The 18809-nt window shown below is 45.2% G+C and overlaps 1 protein-coding gene across 2 annotated transcripts in view; it reads right to left on the bottom strand.

Annotated features, from left to right (window-relative positions):
• Positions 1-818: 818 nt before the first annotated feature.
• The window catches only part of AOAH (acyloxyacyl hydrolase), a 158642-nt gene continuing 140651 nt past the window's right edge, over positions 819-18809 (bottom strand). For both annotated transcript variants that reach the window (XM_077856197.1, XM_077856198.1), the window contains exons 18-22: positions 17745-17803; positions 17597-17656; positions 16006-16102; positions 10704-10780; positions 819-1119 (exon numbers count right to left, since the gene is read on the bottom strand). In XM_077856197.1, coding sequence (XP_077712323.1) covers positions 991-1119; positions 10704-10780; positions 16006-16102; positions 17597-17656; positions 17745-17803 — 422 coding nt within the window. In that variant the 3' untranslated portion in view covers positions 819-990. The remainder of the gene's footprint in view (positions 1120-10703; positions 10781-16005; positions 16103-17596; positions 17657-17744; positions 17804-18809) is intronic.

Raw genomic sequence — 18809 nt, 5'->3', positions numbered from 1 at the left:
CTCTGGGCTGTGTCAAGCAAGCTCCTGAGGGCAGAATGGAGGGGGATGTGCCCATGTGAAGTGGGATGCTGGCAGCATGACATGGGTCTGGGCGTACATCCCTGAATCCATGGCTGCGTCAGTGATGGGAAAGGGAGATGACACACCAATGAGAATGGCGTACAACAGAATTTGCCAGAATTCCTGGGCGTATTTGCACACAAAACATTAACAATACTCCAAATAGGGAGTGTGTCTCTAACAGCTCTCACTCAAAAGAAATTTGATAGAGGTCCTCCCAATTTGACAATTCTAAAAGTTTACGTGACTTTACCAACTTTACGCAGTTGAAAGAAATTCTTCCAAATTATCAATAAAAAGAAACACGTTTTGCTTTTCTGTCCTTTCTGTACACAATGATATCACCAAATCATTGTTATAGGAAAGGATGATGAGATTATGCAGCCAAAGGATGTAAGAAAACCTTTTAAAGAAAATGGTCATTTTTTTTTTCCTCAATCATCTGGATTTTGTGAGGTTTATGCTATTTGGCAACTTTTAAAAATTCGTAATTTGTTGTGATTTCTTTTCTCCTTCTAAATAAACATTCAGGTTTGTCCCTGATTCTGTATTTATAGTTTTGTGTTTTCTTGTGAGCATCCTCGGCAGCCGGCCAGCAGCCTCCCCAGGGGCAGCCCTGGTTGCTGGCCCTCTTAAAGCAACAGCAGCAGAGTGCTGTTCAACTCTAACTGTTCATCAGTCCTGGTGAACCAAGGCCCTGGGGCCTTTAATTTGTTTTTAGAACAATTAGCTATTGAAGGGCACAGAAACTCTCTTGCTTGGAATGGCATCCAAAACACTTTAATGGAAGGTGATCTGAGGGACAAATGGAGGGAACTGCTCCCCGAAACACACAGAATCACGCTGTCATTCAGACAGACTCCAAGAGGAGAGAAAAGCACTTTGTTCTTGCTTCCCTGAGCTTTCCAGGAGTGCATATCCTGGAGGCACTCAGTGGCCTCCTTGATCTCCAAACACTTGTTCAATCTGAGGGTTGAATGGATTCTCCTTCCCCAGAACCTGGGGCCACTGGAGTTGCACCTTCTTCCAGAAGCGATCTGCCAACAGCAGCAAAGCCACCTGCAAGAGAGAACCCAAAGAAAGAGTAAAAGGGAAATTATAACGAAGTAAAGAATTTAGCAACAGGATTTACTGTATTCTTTGTGTGGTGGGCAGAGTCTAGCATGGTCCCTCATGACCATCCTAGACCATGTGTCTTTGTATAATCCTCTTCCCTTGATGTGGGTGGGACCTATCACTTGGTTCTAATCAATGGAATATGGGGAAGGTGCAAGGATGTCACTTCAGTGATTATATAACATGGATGACTGCTTTGCTGGCCGTCTTGCTTTGGGAGACTCTCTTTGCGGGATTGATGAAGGACAAAGGGACAATGGGAAGCCTGTATGGCAAGGGGCTGACATCCAGCAAGAAGCTGCATCCTTAGTCCTAGAACCACAAGGAAATGCTTTCTACCAACAACCTAAGTGAATTTGAAAGCAGTTCTTCCCCAGTTGAGTCTCTGGATGAGGATGTGACCCGGATAACATACCTGGATTTTTACCTTGTGAGACCCCAAGCAGAGGACCCAGTTAAACTGTGCCAGCACTCTGACCCACAGAAACTGTGAATTCTGTGTTGTTTAGAGCTGCTAACTCTGAGGTGATTTTTTGATTTAATAACAGATAGCAAATGCACATTTTCATTTATCTGCAGATAGCTAATATCTCCTACAGGCCTAAGGCTTGGGTTTTGGAGATGAACAGGATGAGTCTTTCCCTCAAGGAACTCCCAGTCTAGGGAGGGAACCAAACATGCAAAATGACACCACCAAACCCACAGAGGGGTTTGTGGGAGGCTGGAAGCGGAGGAGGTTCCAACTCTGCTGGATGGGGGGAAGCGACAGGTCTCCCCTAAAGAGAGTGATGGCTGAGCTGGATATTCAAGGGGGAATTTACTCAGATGGATGATGTGCGAAACAGTGCACCTGGCAAAGGACAGCTTGTGCAAAGGCACAGAGGTGTGGAAGAGGACTCATGGTGGGAGACCAAGGGTGCCTGGGAGATGAGGCTGCAGAGTCACCGGGTCTAAGGGCACCGTGAGCACGAGGAGTGTGGCTCGGGTGCCAGGATGAGCAGTCATTGGCTTCATGCGCAACAGGCCTGTCTCTGGCTTTCCCAGCTGGACGCCTAGTCTGGTTGCTTGGTTGTACCGCGGGTTTCCCTGTCCTCATGATGTTAGCAGGATCCATTCTGGATTGTCTAATCCTCCAGCCTGTCATTAACAGGCCTTTGATGAGGACTCCTTCTCTGCAGATAATGCCCTCACTTAGCAAATGGGGCCTGGCCAGGCCTTGAGGCCCTAGATGGCTACATCTGCAAAGAGAAATATGATCGCCGAAGGCCTTCGTGGGGAACACACCATTCAGAGCAGGTGCCCAGGGGCACCCCCAGCTTTATTCAGAAACACATGGACCTTGTCTCCAAAGGGCAGGTCCCGTTCGCCATTCCAAGGCAGTGCCGTCAGCACCTGTGTGATGCTGGGCAGCCCCTTCTATTCCCTGAGCTGCAATTCTTCCGCTTGCAAAATGAGGCTCTAGAGTTAAATGATTTAAAGACCTTTCTGGAAAAAACAAAAAACAAAACACAAAACTGAACTTTCTGGGTCTAAATTGTGTGTTAGGTTTCAGCAGCTGTTAGAAAAAACTAGAACCGGTTTAGTTGCTACATTAAATATCCCCAGTATTTTAATATGGCCCTGAGCTGTCTGAGGTGGACCCCAAAATTCTACATATCCAACCATGTAATCTTGATTATCTTGATCATATCTCTGTGGTGTGTAACAGAAACATGCCACCCACACCACATACACACATACCCCATACGCACCCCCAAATACCATACACATCACATCACACCATACACACCATATCCACCCACCCCCCCATCAGACAGACAGACACACACATGCCTACACCTATACCCCCTTCTCTGCTCCCCCTCTGCACCCCCACCCCCAAGCTAGCTGTCAGGCCAGCAGGTTTCCAGGAAGGGGTTGCTCATCTCTCCCGCACTAAGTAATCAGTGTCTTCGAAGACAGAAGACTGGTCTCTTGGCTGTTTTTCCTGCTATTTCTCAACAAAGGAGGCTGCCGCCAGGTCTGTGGAAAATTACTGCTTCTTCTGCTGTGTTTTGTTTTGTTTTTTCGCCTTTCCACCCTGGTATATCTAAGCTGTCTTCCTAACAATTATGTGAAACCAAGACATCTGTGGTTATTTATTTCCCAATCTAAATTAATAAAGGGGGAGATGGGGTGAGGATAAGAAGAGGAAAGTTAAAAGGAAAGAGCTCAGCTCTGAGCATGTGGTAACTATTTGGTTTGAAAGCAATTAGTTGGCTGTCAGTCTAATGGAGATGAAAATATTTATGAGTGTGCACTGCGAGAGTGGAATGGTTATTATTAAACTCGAGACTTGTGATAAAATGACGCACTACGATCATTCACTCGTGTGGCAAACACTTACTGAGCATCTACTGTGGGCTTCTCTTATAACCAACCTCCTGTTGTGACCCCCATGAAACACAGGGCAAGGCACAGCCACCCTTTACCCTCATTACTCTGAACGAGCTATTCCCTGAACGTGAATATTTTGTTGTGCTTCCCTAGTCAACGTCTACAGCCCAAAAGCAATATCTACTCATCTGAGAAAAATCTGAAAAGACAATTAAGCACAAAGAGAAAACAGAGCAAATGAAAGTCGTCTGTAATTATAGTCGAGGTAGCCAACGTTCACGTGGGGCGCAGAGCCTTGCACGGGCGCGCACATACGCGCGCACACACATGCGTGCGCACACTGGATCCTTCTGTAAATATCATTTTATAGTCTGCTCTTTCTGAGATCCAATTTACACACAGTGGAATTAACTTCTTGTGATAAACAGCTTCGTGAGTGTTGACAAACGCATACAGTTGAGTAATCGCCCCCACAATCTGTAGTCTGCTTTTATTTACTTTGCTCTATATTACAAACATCTTTCTGTGTCACTAAAGGTAGATCTAAATCATTGTTCTCATTCAGCGCACGGTATTCCATCAGATGGGCGCAAGCTAATTTATCTCACCGGGGGAGACTTTTGTCACACGTCTCCCCAACATGTGTCCTCAGGATGGGGGAACAGAGACAGCTTCTTCCTGCCAGAGCACAAAGCCTCCGCGGCTTGGAAGGGGTTCCTGGGCTGTGTTGCTCACGAACCCTACCAGACACATGCATGGGGTGACGTCTGGTCCAGCAGAATGCTGGGGAATAGGGGGCCCTGGTTAAGTGAGACTTTCTGGTTAACTGAGGCCCTTAAGAATCTCTTCCTCTGGAGCTGACTCGGCTGCCTGTAAGCTCTGGCCGGGCCCCAGCTGCAGTGAGTCCAGGGAGCTGCCCGTGGGTGGTGTGCTCTTGTCCAGACACCACTGCCAACTCCAGCGGGTGTGCTGCTTCCTCTGGCTAGGTCCGCCCCTGAGGAGCACTGGTGGTGTTTTTGCAGGTGCTCCTGCAGCCCCGGTGCTTTTGTGGGAAATTGCCACCCACCTGGGTGCCTGCTGCTGCTGCTCAGAAGCCATCAAGGTGCCCACGGTGACGGTCACTGGTCCACTGTGAAGGCTCCTCTGTGAAATTCTCACAGAAGGCGCAACAAAGCGGGGTGACTCAACACCCTGTTGTCTTAAGGAGCCTGGTGAAACAGGTGGTTCAGTTTTTATTGGCAGCCCCCAAGGCCCCCAGGATTGAGGCATGAGTCTGGGGAGAGGGGAACAGGAGGGTAGGAACCTGGTACGGTTTCGGGTAACAGCCACCATATGGCTTTTAGACTGTCTCTCCCTTCCAATGATAGTTTTTAAATTGAGCCACGCTTCTTTGCTTAACCATATTTGGACTTATGCTGAGTTCCTCTCCAGGAGAGCGTCTGGTCCTCCAAGGAAATATACTCCTTTGGGTCCACCCGACAGATTCATGAGACACGCCTAGACACAGCAGAAGCCCAGCAGTGCTCACCGCTGGGCATAATCCAGGGTTCCTTCACATTCCTACTTCATAAACTAATTTTATGTGTTTTGTTACAAAAATAGAACCCATTAGTAAAACAACTATAAAATCAAACTCTAAATAGTGACTACCTTTCTATAATATTAAAAAAAAAAAATGCAATCCAAAACAAGATTGCATAGGTTTCACCAAAAACTTATCCCTGATCCCTTTTAAGTTGAACCCTTGCTAAATTTAACTCTGGGGTTTTATGAGACCAAAGTTAAAAATACACTCTGAATTTATTTTTCCTGTAGGAAGAACGTTTCTGGGCTATCTTGGTAAGATTGCTTTTAAACGCCTGCAGGGAAGCCCTTACCACAGAGAAGGCATGGCTCTGCTTCTTTGGGCTCTTAATCAGCCCAGAAATACAGTCTATCGGACCTGGTTACTTTTGGTCCCAATTAATTTTATTTTTATTCTTTGAGAGAGAGAGAGAAAGAGAGAGATTGAAAGAGTGCACACAAGCAAGCAGGGGGAGGGTCAGAGGAAGAGGGAGAGAGAGAATCTTGAGCGGGAGCTCAATCTCATAACCCCAAGGTCATGACCTGAGCCAAAACCAAGAGTCAGACACTCAACTGACTGAGCCACCCAGAGCCCTTGTCCCAATTAATTTTAAATTTGTAAACCAACAACATGACAACAGTGTAAGATATATTTAAACATTTACATCTAGGGGAAAATGTAAATTTTCAGCCCTAGCCCCCCTGTGCTGACCCAGTGTGTCATTTCAGAACCACTGCTGCTAGTTGGCTTTATGTATAAAGCAAATTGAAGAGAAGTGGTCCCTGGTGCACGGGCAGGGCCAGCAGAAAGGGACTGTGTTTGAGGGTTTCCTGGCCCAGAAGGCCCTCCTCTCCACCCTCCCCCCTGCCAGCAACGCTTCCTTCTTTGAGGGACTCCACAAATCCACTCAGGACCCTGGGCTCCCAGGGGATTATACATGGAGATAAACAAAGACCTAGAGGCTTATTAACATTTAATAACCAATTATATAGATAATAAATATTAAAACCTAATCTATATATAATTTAAAACCAATCCACTGATCAGTATCTTATGTCTGCCTCCAGCAACATACAGGTTCAGAGCTCAAGATAAAGTAGGGGAGTGGGTGTCATGGAGAATTTATTGCTCGCAGGAAGAGTTTTAGGATGGTTTGAGTTGCTCCTGGCATCCTAAGAGGAGAGGAGGTGGTCTTGCAGAGAGCTCTGCTGGGCAAAGCTGCTAAGGCAGGGGGCCTTAGGGATGTGTAGCTGGGTGGTCTAGGAGAAGCCAAGGAAACTGGACTTGATGCATGTCTGTGGCTCTTCCAACATTTTCTGTTTACTATCGTCTGGTTTTAGGCCCAGAGATCTTTTAAAGTATCTCTTCAGAGGTTTAACTTTGCAGAGGCTTTAAAAAGTGAGTATTTGAATTAATAGAGCTGCTATGGCTCCTGCAGGCCACAGATCTGGGTCTTGGGTCTTTGCAATATCATTTTTTTCTGTAAGTCAAACTTTCTTTCCATTTGGTCAGAAGTTTGGCTGTTTTCTCCTCCTCTCTACTATACCTGCTCTTTACTGGAGGCATCAAATGATCTCCTGGGTTTCCTCTCCAGTAGGTCCTTCCATGATGGGCAAAGGTCACAATTTGATCCCACTGGCCAAGCTCATTCCCGCAAATGTTTCCAGTTCTCAACCAGATACTGATGATTTCCAAACCTGTGTCTCCAGGCCAGGCTCCTCTCCTGAGGTCAGAAACCATCAGCTTGATCTAATGGTGATTTAGACAGTTCCATCTGGATATCATGTAGGCATCCCAAATCCAGAATGCCGAAACCTAGTCCTTCCTCTTCAGGGTTCCTTGACTTGGTATTTTTCACATCTATTCATCCAGATGCCCAATCCTATGAGTCATCTCCTTCCCACCCACCAAATCCCATCAACTGTCAAGTCCAGCATTATAACCTGCTTCTCTCCCTCATATTGAAGAAGATGTTTTTTAAAATTCTGGTTCTACATTTGGGGAATGAGATGGAAAGGTAAAGTGGTTGTCAGTTTATGTCAAGATTTTTTTCTAAGCCTGGTTATTTTCCATTAAAATATAAGCAAAGAGTTTACATAATAGAATTTGGTTAAAATTTAGAATGTATCAACCATAAATTTGAACTGTTCAACACAACTCATGTTTCTACTTAATTAAACTTGTCTTCTTAAGAAAATTGGAGTGGTTGAATGAACACTTCTGCTATTTCTCTTACAGGGAGAAGAAATAGGCCAATAAGATAAAGCCTGCTTCCTCCCTGATGGTAAAGGGCCAGTACCAGCTGTTTTTGCTCCGATGTACAGGAATTGGTGGGAGGGCACTTAAACATGGCCTGGCCTGAGTCTACTCCTTTAGTTGGTTTTTTTTTTTTTTTTTTTTTTAGTTGGTGTTATTATGTCCATCTTATTAGCATGAAGTCCTTAGACTAACCTTGCCCATCTGGCTCTTTTAAGATGGAAGAGATATGGACTCCTATAGCTCCCTATATTTTGTGCATCATTTGCTTGTGTGTGTTTCTGTGTGTGCATGTGCACATGTGTGGCCGTTTTAAGTTATTAGGTTTTAAAATAGTAACATAAGGTTCCAAAAGGATCCATTAATGCTGCCCCTGCTATAAGGTGCATCATTTGGGGGGAAGTTTACAGGTACACCAAGAGGCTCCTCTTCAAGGCTTCAAGTCACAAGTCTATCCTGGTGTGCTCACATCTGTAGCTTCCGCCCAGATTCCTTCCTGAGCTCTAAGCTTATGTGTTATCTGCTAAAGAGACACCTCCATTTTGGATGTCCTGCAGGCTCCTTTAATCCAACATGTGCCAAGCTCCTTCTCAAACCACCCCACCCTCTGTGTTCTTTACCTCAGAGCAAAAGAATCATCTATCCAATTTCCAAAGTCATAAAAGAAGTGTCATGCTTAGCATCTCTTTCTTTCACTCTCACGTCCCATAAATGGCCATGTTCTGTTGCTTCAACTGTGTGAATCTCTCCCATGCGGACCTTTCTCTTCCTCCCCACTCCCCTGAGCCATCCCCTCTCACCCACAGAGGCATCCTCCAGGCAGTCTCCCAGCCTCTCGAAGGACCCCACCACACCATTCTCCAGCTGCTACCACAAGTCTGCTTATTTTTCTTTCTGGTATAAGAACCTTTCATGGTTCCTCCTTTCCCACAGGAAAAAGGTCAAACCCCTTACAGACCTTATGTGATCTGGTCCCTGGATACTTCTCTTGATTCCTCTCTCTCAACCCCATAGTCATACTCTATGTCCCAGCCGTACTAGCAGCACTTTCATTTCCTCCAACGTGTCCCACTGGGGTGTTTCCTTTTGTTTGGCTTTATTTTTTTGCATTCAGGTCTTGGCCCAAGCAGTTTCCTCTGCTCATAACACTCTGTGTACCCCGTTTACCCAACGTGCACTTGACTAGCTCTTGGTCTTAGTTCTGAGGGAGCGTCTCTGAAAACTTTTGCAAACATCTCTCTTTCCAGTCCCATCCCATATAGTGCTCCCATAGCACCGTGCTCACACAACTGGAGGCACCAACCACTTTATATTTAATTATGTGTGTACTTGTCATTCTTTCCCTCTAGACTATAATCTCTCTCCTTACATGGCAAGGGCAAGACTATAATCTCCTTACATGGCAAGGGCAGTTTCTTGTTCACTCTTGAATTCTCACTATGTTCAATATAGGGTAGGGACTCAATAAACATTTTTGGATGGCAAGTTGCAGTCCAGATTCTTCAGCTCAATGTACATGATAAGTAGACATGTTTTAAGCATGGCCATCCATTGCTGCTCACGTTGGATGTGGTCCACCACACTATCATCTGCTTCCAGCACATGAACAAATCTCTCAGGGATAACATATGATTATGGCACACACAGATTTTCAGCATTTATTTATTTATTTATTTATTTATTTATTTATTTATTCATTCATTCATTCATTCATTCATTCATTTTAAGAAAGCTTTATGCCCAACATGGAACTTGAACTTATGACCTTGAGATCAAAAGTCACATACTCTACTGACTAAGCCTGCTGGGTACACTGCCACCCTGACCACCCCCACACACTCCCCATTTTTCAGCTTTTGACCCTGTTCTCAATAATCAGTTTTAGGCAAAGCTGTTTGAGTGCAAGATAGAGCTCTAATTTGACAGGCTTTGAACCTAATATTATTTTAAGTGTCAGGGGGCAGGATGGTCTTTTGATGGATCAGACAAGTATGTCCCAAAGGTTAAAACAAAGCTATTTTTGATCCTCTCCATTTTAGTTTGTTCCTAATTAACTCTTTCTCTGACCGTTTCTTCAGATCCACAATTCTCCCTAGGATCAGAAATGTAAAATTCTGTGATATGTGGGAATGACAAGAACCTAATTATTGCCAGAAAGGAGGTCTCCATATTAAAAAGCATTCTAAGAGAAAGCCATCATTCTGTGGGGGAGCAGACTCTAATATTTAATCAGCTTCAAACCAATAATTCTGTTGGATTAGATGATCCAAATGATATGCAAGAAAGTTAGATATTCTGAGGTGCATTATTTAGATTTTTTTTTTTTTTTTAGTTGTTTAAAACAGGGAGATGGGCATTTGATGCTCATTTTAAATTTACCCAGCATTTGTGGGACTCCACTGTTTATACGTCTGTCGATGGAGTGGCACTCTTTTGTTACTTTTGAGACAGTTCTTAGCCCTGCGGGTGGGTACTCAGAGAGCCTACAGCTCGAGGAGAGGTGGACTGCCATTCCATTCAGGCTTGGCCACCGAGACCAAGGCCGCTGGGAGAGCACTCCAGAACTGCTTCTGTGGGTTACACCCTTGTCAAAGGTTAGACCAGAAAGACTATAGTTGCAAAGGATTGCCAGCTTTCAAAATTTGAAAAGTGGCAGAAGTACTCCCATACTTCTTCATTTGTTTTAAATGAAGAAACATCACAAGCAGGTCCAGTATGTATGACAGATAAAAGTGGAGCTTCCCTGGGTGAAGTTAGGATAATGGATAGGGTGACGGTAGGAGGGGATGGAGCCCCACCTTCCACCCCGCTGTGATCGGTGAAGAGGCCAGAGTAGAACTGCTTTCCAGAATTGTACCTTGGAATCCTAGATAAGAACCAGCTCTTACTGCAGGATATTGTTAAGGACACTGCTTTCCTCTCATCTAATGTACTTTCTGGAATGACCCAAAGAAGAAATTGCTCACAGGTCTCTCTTCTAGGAATCCTTGTGATATTTTTTAAATTTGATGTATTATTACTATTATTTTAATAAAAATACATCAGCCCCTAGAAAAGCAGAGCTGATTTTGCAGGCTCTTGCGGGCAGTTTCTCAGGACTACCCTGCACACATTTTATCAACTGTAGGCACTGAGTCAAGATGCCAGGTATCATTTCTATCTTACTTGCCTTTTACTCTTTCAGCTTATTTTTATTGAAGCTTCTATCTTATACATGTGAGTACATCTTTCTGGAACAAAAGGGGATAAAAATAAACACATGGGTGCATAACGATATCTTAAAAATAACGCAGCAGATAGCCTTCAGCAACCGCTGTGTGGCTGTACTTACCTCATTGGGGTGGAATCCATCGACTGGTTCAATGAGCTGCCAAGGCTGCCCGCCTCTTTTCTGCCACTCCTCTGTGACTGCAGGGCACACACACAACTAGAGGTTAGAGACACGCTCCTATGGGTGATGGTCAGCCTTTGAGAGCAAGGGCCACGTGGAAGAGGTCAGAGCTGCCCACTGCCTGCCAGGCCGATGCCTTCTCCCCAGTGGCTGCTCTGGGCTGTTATCTCCAACCTGAGGCTTTCTGAATGGAAATGACCTTCCCATTGTATGGTCTTTCTTTCTTTCTTTCTTTCTTTCTTTCTTTCTTTCTTTCTTTCTTTCTTTCTTTCTTTCTTTCTTTTCTTTCTTTCTTTTCTTAATTTTCTACCTAACTCAGGAGGAAAATGTATGAAGATGTTGGGTGAATGTGGTTTGTGCAGTGAGGAGGGCGGTGGGAAAAGGTGAGCTCTGAAATATTCAACACCGAGGGAAACTCATCTCATTTCTCAGTAGGAGAGTATTGCAAGAGGAGGAGGGAAAATTAAACATTTTGTTAACACCCCGTTTTCGTGGGCTGCCATTTCCAGATACTGCCGGCATATGTCAAGCAGTCACCATTAAAAACCGTACGGTTTGTCAGGAGGATAATTACAGAAAATTATCTCAACATCACATTTAGAGTGAGTGTGGCTACAGAGGAAATATTATGAGCCCCAAAGTGATGCAAAGCAATGAGACTGCCCTTCAACAGGAGTAGGAGACTGAGAATGTCAGTTGCTCCAAGGCGATAGCACCGTTAACTCTATACTGTAATATTATACAGTCAGGAGGACCCCCTCAAGGAGATTTCAAATCCTTGGAGAGCCTCCAGACAAAAATATTGGAGGCCTGCTGCCCTCACTTCCTTGGTGTCCAGAGAGCGGACCAGGCACAGCTGCAATTTTTCCAGTTCTTCACTCTTCACCCCATAAAGTCCCAAGAGCAGGGATGTGTGCCCTCTCGGTTTCCCCCATCTTGCCCCCAGGGAAGGCATGGAAATTCTACTGGAGGCCTTGCCTGCACAAGTGAAGCTTGTCCACAGAGCTGACTCAGTGCTATGCTGCTTTGGTAATTAGCCCTAATATCACGGCATGCCACCCCTGCTTGCTACCCAACCCCTGTTCCCTGCAAATACTGCTGCTCTTCTCAGAGCTCAGGAAAGAGTTCCTGCTGGTGGTTGGAAGTCCTACACACAGGATCACCGATTCCTGTTGGCTTCTTCACCTGCAAAATGCCTGCCACTGAGCCGCTCCTTCATATTTTGCGTCTGGGTTTTATTGGGAGGCAGTGATAACGTATTCCTTCCTGCCAGGAAACATGTTTCTGCTGCTGCATGAGTCTCCACGCCTCCCCATTACAAGGGAGTCCAGTCTTTAGAAGAACGGGCTTATCATATGGAATAATCCAATAGGCATTAAAAGAAATGTCGCAGGTTACCAAGGCTACAATCAGTCTATTCAGAGTGAAAAACATCATTTTCTCACATGGTTATTGTGTCTGCGAGGGTTACCAGTCATTGCTCATCTGGGGACATGGGTATTATAACACTTAAAGGGAGAATCAGAAACTCACAGGCAAGAGGTTAAGGTTTTATCTGTATTGTGACCAGTGCTAGACAGAGGGACCCTTTTCCATTTGTTGATCTTAGGGGGAAATTTTGCTTTCTTAGAATAAATGCAATACTGGTGGTCTCTGTTTCTTCACTATCTGATTTTATTTTATTTATTTTAAAGATCTTATTTATTTATTTGAGAGAGAGAGAGAGAGAGAGTGAGAGAGAGAGAGAGAGAGAGCATGAGAGGGGAGGAGGGCAAAGGAAGAGGCAGAAGCAGACTCTCCACTAAACAGGGAGCCCCACATGGGACACTGGGATCCCAGGACCCTGGAATTACAACCCCAGCCAAAGGCAGATGCTTAACCAACTGAGTCATCCAGGTGTCCTCTGATTGATTTTAGAGGAGAAGCAAGCAGGGGCAGCATGGTAAGTTGGTCTGTTTTCTTCCTACCTGGGACCACAATCAAAAATAGGTAAATGAATTCCTATTTGCTCAGAAGACCTGAATTTAAACGTCTCGAATGATCGTGAATGATCTCTTGGGATTTTGGCGCATGATGTAGTTTCTGTATCTGTAAAGCTCAATGACCAGCTGTTCAGGGATGCGATAGAAGTCATTGCAGAAGAGTCATAAACACCGGGTAGCTCCTTGATGAGCAGCAACCCTAGCAGATATTTAAAACAAGGAATCTGACTTCTGGCCAGCACCATGAAGTGATTGGTTGTTTTACTCACATACATGTGGGGAGGACTAAGAACCAAGTTTACTCCAATTGAGTTGTCTTGGAAACAGAGGGCAGCTGGTATATTTAAACTGTCGGTGTAAAAATGGCCTTGTCAGCCAAGTGGCATTTTCCTTCCTCTGTTTAGGAGGTGTGGGACAGACAAAGAAAAAGGACATCACCTGCTCCAGCTGGCATTTCCTGAAGGGAGGAAAAATTGCTGCCTCTGTTTAGCTCATAACCTGTTAGAGGATGAGTCAGCAAGAGACAAAAAGGAGTCTTTGGAGATGAGCAATAGCCTTTCACTGCGGGACTGACGCCGTCGGAGTGGAGAACAGCGAGGTCTCATGCCGACCCTCAAGGGACAGCGACCCTCAGCTGCAATTTGCTCCTGCACCGGGTGTGGAACTGTAAATTTCATACGAAAATGGGGATATTTGTGATGCCGTAGTCAGCTCAAATACAGCACTGAAATGAGAGGGGAGATTTTCACGTGACCACTAAGGTGGCAGGTGTAATAGTGGCCGTACAGTTTTGTGTCTGGTAACACAAGACCACATAGCTCATGAGATGCATTTCCACCGCAGCTTCCTCTAGGGAGCTCAGAGTGGTCCAGGGGTATGATTGGTGATGGGAGGGGGGTCGGACACTGGAAGAGAATCAACATTTATTCTTCTTCCATAATAAGCCCTAGAAGAACGTAGTAGGTGCTAACAGAGTTCTCACTACATTGCGGTGTTGTGTCAATCCTCACATAGCCCCCGCGTCCCCCCACCCTCCCGGTTTAGTTATTGCTACCTTACACAAAAGGGAAGAAAGAGTGGTTATTTAACTGCTCGAGGTTACGCAGTCATTCTGTGTCTGAGCTGGGACAGGGGCACAGTCCTATGTGGTGGCCAATGTCCATGGGGGCAGATCCCAGCTCGCAGGTTCCCCTGCCTGCCCTCCAGGGCCTGAACGTCGTCCCTAGTGGAGTGCCCACCAACGACACATGGAGAAGGCAAGGAAGGCCCTCTACCAAACCTGGATCTTCAGATTTATTTCTAATAAATATCTCTCAGGAAATTCCTCAAACTGTTGACGATTGTTGCCAAGTAAGGACAAATACGGAGGAGACTTCTCAGTAAGGTGACCCACTGCCTCTTGATTTAAAATGTTCACTTGGTTTAACTTTTTTGCTTTTTATACTGCATTTATTGTTGCTGTGAGGACAAGAAGGGGCCGATGAGCCTCTGCTTCAACCTGTTAGGTCACCAGCGGAAAGCAGGCTGTACTGCGTCAAGGGTAAAGCTTTTCTGCCTATAGTTTTCATGGAGATAAGGGCTGTTTTGTTTTTCTGACAGCTATATTCCCGGCACCTACACAGTACATAGTAGGACTCAGTAAAAATCAGATGACTAACTAAATTCTTAATCTTGGAGTTTTACAGAGCCCCATTTATTAAATTTTAATGTGCATATGGGTCATCTGTGGGTTATGCTAAAATGCAGTTTCTAATTAGGTAGGCCCTAATTAGGAATGGAGCCCAGGGCTCTGCATTTATAACCTGCCCCCAGCTGGTGTGGATGCTGCCCATCCAGAACCACACATTGAGTAGCAAGCCTATGAGAGGACAGTCCTCTTTCCTGGGTACTGGCTATGTGCCAGGCACAGCATTTAGGAGAATTACACACTTTTTCCATACAATCATGACAAAGATTTATTATGTAGATATGGTAACTCCATTTCCAGGTCTGGAAAGGAGAGTTTGGACATGTTCAGGAATTGCCTACATTCCCAAAGACAATAAATGACCGAGCTAGAGATTACTTTGGAAAATGAAAAGTCCCATGTGAATGTTAGACATTATTATATTTTTAATAACTTTATCTATATTCAAGGTTGATGATCATCAAAGATCACTTGGTGGTGCATTTGTTTACCAGGAATTCATTAATGAGTCCTTAGCTCTGCATTTTAATGAGAGGTTATTTATCAAAATGTCTCTCCCCAGGAAAGAATTATGTATCACCTAGGCAGGAAATCTAGTTAAGGGAGATCAGTCCTGTTGAAAAGCTGTTCAGGATTGAAGTACGAGAGTGTGCAATGCAATACGTGTCAGCTAATGTAAAATTTGATAATTCATGATGGCCATCTGCTTCATCCCAGATGCTGGGGCTGGGGGTGTTGGTGGCAGGGAGAGAGAGATGATAAACTCTGGATGAGACCTCTTCCATCATTTGCATACACTGTAAAGCCTTCCATTAGCATCATCTCAGCTGGCAGTCCATCAACAGGAGGCTTTTCTCTTGTATAACAAGTGCTCAGCAATGAAAATGAGACTGGGAGGATTAAAGTCAATAAATGACAATTTTTCAGAGTCAAGATGTAAAGAATAAATCAGTAGCTCCAACAATCATGCCTATTTTTGTGTGGCCACTCATCAGTGACCCCCGTGTTTGGACACAATGCTAGGAAAGAAATAGTGATGTTCTTTCTGGAAAGCTGGGATCTGGGTTGTCCACCTTGCCACCGGCAAATCCAAGGCCCCTTCCTTGAAGACTCTGATAAGTTATTTCATGTGTGGGGGTTGGGAATCTGCAAGGCCATCGAATCCCTAGGTAATTCAGTGTCCTTACGGGAAGCACTGCCTCATCATCCTTCATTCCTGCCACACTCATCTTTAGCATCTAAGCGGAGCATTGCTGGACTGGCAAGAATGAGCCAGGTCATTCCATGGATCTGCGGCTCCCAGCCCAAAGCTCTCTCCATCTGGTCATTGGCTCTGTTGCTTCAGAGATTCTAAAATGATCTTGAAATGAGGTGATGGTAAGCTTCCTCCCTCCCTGAAAGGGTCTCACACTTTATCTTTTTTTCAATACTAAGAGCTGTTGGTGTCAACATGTGCAGGAGCCACCCTGGCCAAGCTACTGCACGTTGGCTTGTAAACGCTTTGCTAAGTCAGGCTCTAAACTGTAGTGGCTACTTTTGTCTTGCGTCAATAAGTTTTCCAGGAAAAACTTACCTTCCTGGAAGTCAAAATCCACGTAGAAAAGATCGAAGTTCGTAAATTTCTTGCTGGCTGCAATTTTTTTCAGTGTATGGGAGAGTTGTTTTGCTCTCTGAATATAAAGGAAATAGGGAGAATTCCATAAAATCCAGATGTTAGTGGGCAGCACAAAGAAATGGTTAGCCCTTGCCTCCCCCCCCCCCCCACTTGGAGCCAGCAGCAGAGGGATGCTCTGCTCCTTCAGTTCTAGTCTTGCACAAATGGCTAAGGAACACACAGAACTGTTAACATTCAACAGGAATCAATCAATGAAAATTAAAGGAATAAGATATCACTTCTTTCCCATGGGATTGGCGAAGAGATGATGAATGACCATGATAATATGGAATATCGCCCTGGGAGAGGTGACTGAGAATGTCAATTTGTTTAGCCTTTCTGGAGAGCGATCTAGAAGTAGGGATCAAAGCCTTAAACGTGCCATACCCTTTGACCCAATAATTTTTCTAAGAATTTGTTGGAAGGAAGTAGACACGGTTTAGGAAGAAATATATAGATATACACACACATAGGTTCATCAAAGTGCTATTTTTCACAGTGAAAAATTGGAAACTACCCCTATGGCCAAGACTAAGGAGTGAAATAAATCATGGCACATTCATACGCTGTATACTTTAAAGTGGTTACAAGATTATGCTGGGGAGGAATAGCTTATTAACTTATGAACATCAGAAGGCACCAAACAATATGTGTACTCTGATATTACGGAGGCAAAACCCCTGCAAATACCTCTGAACCTATAGTATCCGAAAGACACATATACAACTGACTTTGGGTGGTGGGATTTGGGGAAAATTTTTTTTTTTTAAAGATTTTATTTATTTATTCATGAGATATACATACACACACACACACACACACACACACACACACAGACACAGGCAGAGGGAGAAGCAGGATCCATGCAAGGAGCCTGATGTGGGACTCGATCCCAGGTCTCCAGGATCACACCCTGAGCTGCAGGCAGCACCAAACCACTGCACCACCCGGGCTGCCCGATTTGGGGACATTTTTGTTATCATTCTTTATGCTCAGCTTTTTTATATCCCCCAAGTTTTTTTTTTAATTGAAATATAGTCCTTTTGTAAAAAAAAAAAAAAAGATCAGTAAATCTTCTGCAAAGACATTATTCACCATCTGTGAAAGAAATACATGAGCCTTGGATCCCCTCAGTGAAGAGAGGAGGGCTGCGGAGCACCTGGCCCACCTTGGGAGAATGCCAGTCATCCATGGGCCTAACCTTGCTCACACCTCTTTACCTCTACAAGTACGGCTCGGACCAGCTTTAAAAGGTGTGTATATGTGTACACGTATGTGTGCGTACAAGAGACGGAGGCACACACGGAGACAGACCCAGAGCGAGGCAGAAAGAGAGGGACAGGGCACCCCACATTCTCTTGGCTTCTCGAACACCCTGGCAGTTTGATGTTTTTATTCACCAGCTTGGAGGCCATCCCCCTGCCCAAATCCCATTCCCAGCAGAAATGCTGCAGTAAACACCAGGAAAGAATGATCAAAGATGGTATCAAAGGACCTGCTAGAGTCCTACCTCTGAAGTGAGAGTCCGGAGCGTCTTGTTGGAGGACATCCAGCCGTGGCAGGGGCTGACCTGAGAGTAAGAAAACACCGCTTTGATTATAGAGGAACAACGCCAGTGACAGGGAAGGCGGCCTTGGAACAAGTCAGCGTGGGCTCACCTGGAGACAGTTCAGGAAGGAGTAGAAATGCGCATAGGTCACGTCCTTATTTAGCTGGCCTGGAAGACAGAGAGGTCTGCTGTGTTGTACTTATTCAGACCTGGCAGCCAACTGGGGACGCTTGTGGGTGAGCCTGCCTCTCCTGCCAAAGGGTGGCGCTTCCAGGGACCTGCCCCCATTTCTCATGCAGCATTGCTCTGAGTGTTCCTTCTTTCTGAGCGCCCTGGAAATCAGACCGAGCTGGGGAGGGGCCCTAGGGAGTTTACTCCCATCTCAAGCTCTTGCCCTAATCTGGACCCCAGGTAGAGGCTACAAAGGCACCATACAGGCTGGAACACCACTAACAAAGGCCTTGCAGAGCAGTGGCTTTCTCAGGGCAGTGGTGTGAGATGCCAAGTTCCCATAGGGTAGAGAGACCATTCAAGGTGGTAGGTGGCCAAAGCCTCCTTTTTGGCTTTACGTAACACGAAGGGCTGCCAAATTATCCCATGCTGAGGACCTGCCAGGACAGTCTGGGCGTCTGAAGTCCTGCCCATGAGCTGCCCGGCCGTTTGGTAGACTGAAAGCCTCCAACATTGCTTGATGGAGAGGGACAACACCTCATATCCCTTCACAGCCCAGTGCCTGTCTTATTTGAGCCCTAATTACTACATATGCTCTAATTTATATTTTGGTGCAGGTTAAAGAGGTACGTAAGAATAAAGGAGGGGGCACCTGGCTGGCTTAGTTGGAAGAACACACAACTGTTGATTTCAGGGTTGTGAGTTCGAGCCCTACATTGGGTGTAGAAATTACTACAAAGATAAAACTTAAAGGAATAAAAGTGTTAAGTGCCATATGTGAGCTCATCCAGAGTCTTTCCAAACATCGATTGTAGATATAGGATCTGTGGGGGTATTTCTTTTCTTTTCTCACACACCTCCCCTCTCCCCCCACCTCCCAGCCTATCCACCCCTGGAGGCCATTTGACTTTCATGCTGTGGCTGAGACACAAAACCCAGGCCCTCCCAAATCTCAGGGGTGAATGACTGATGTCTTATCCATTAACACTTCTCTCACGCTTGA

The sequence above is a fragment of the Canis aureus genome, chromosome 18 (assembly GCF_053574225.1).
Source record: "Canis aureus isolate CA01 chromosome 18, VMU_Caureus_v.1.0, whole genome shotgun sequence".
NCBI classification, from domain to species: Eukaryota; Metazoa; Chordata; class Mammalia; order Carnivora; family Canidae; genus Canis; species Canis aureus.
Note: the sequence above shows the minus strand (reverse complement) of the source record. Positions and strands in the feature narration are given on the sequence as shown.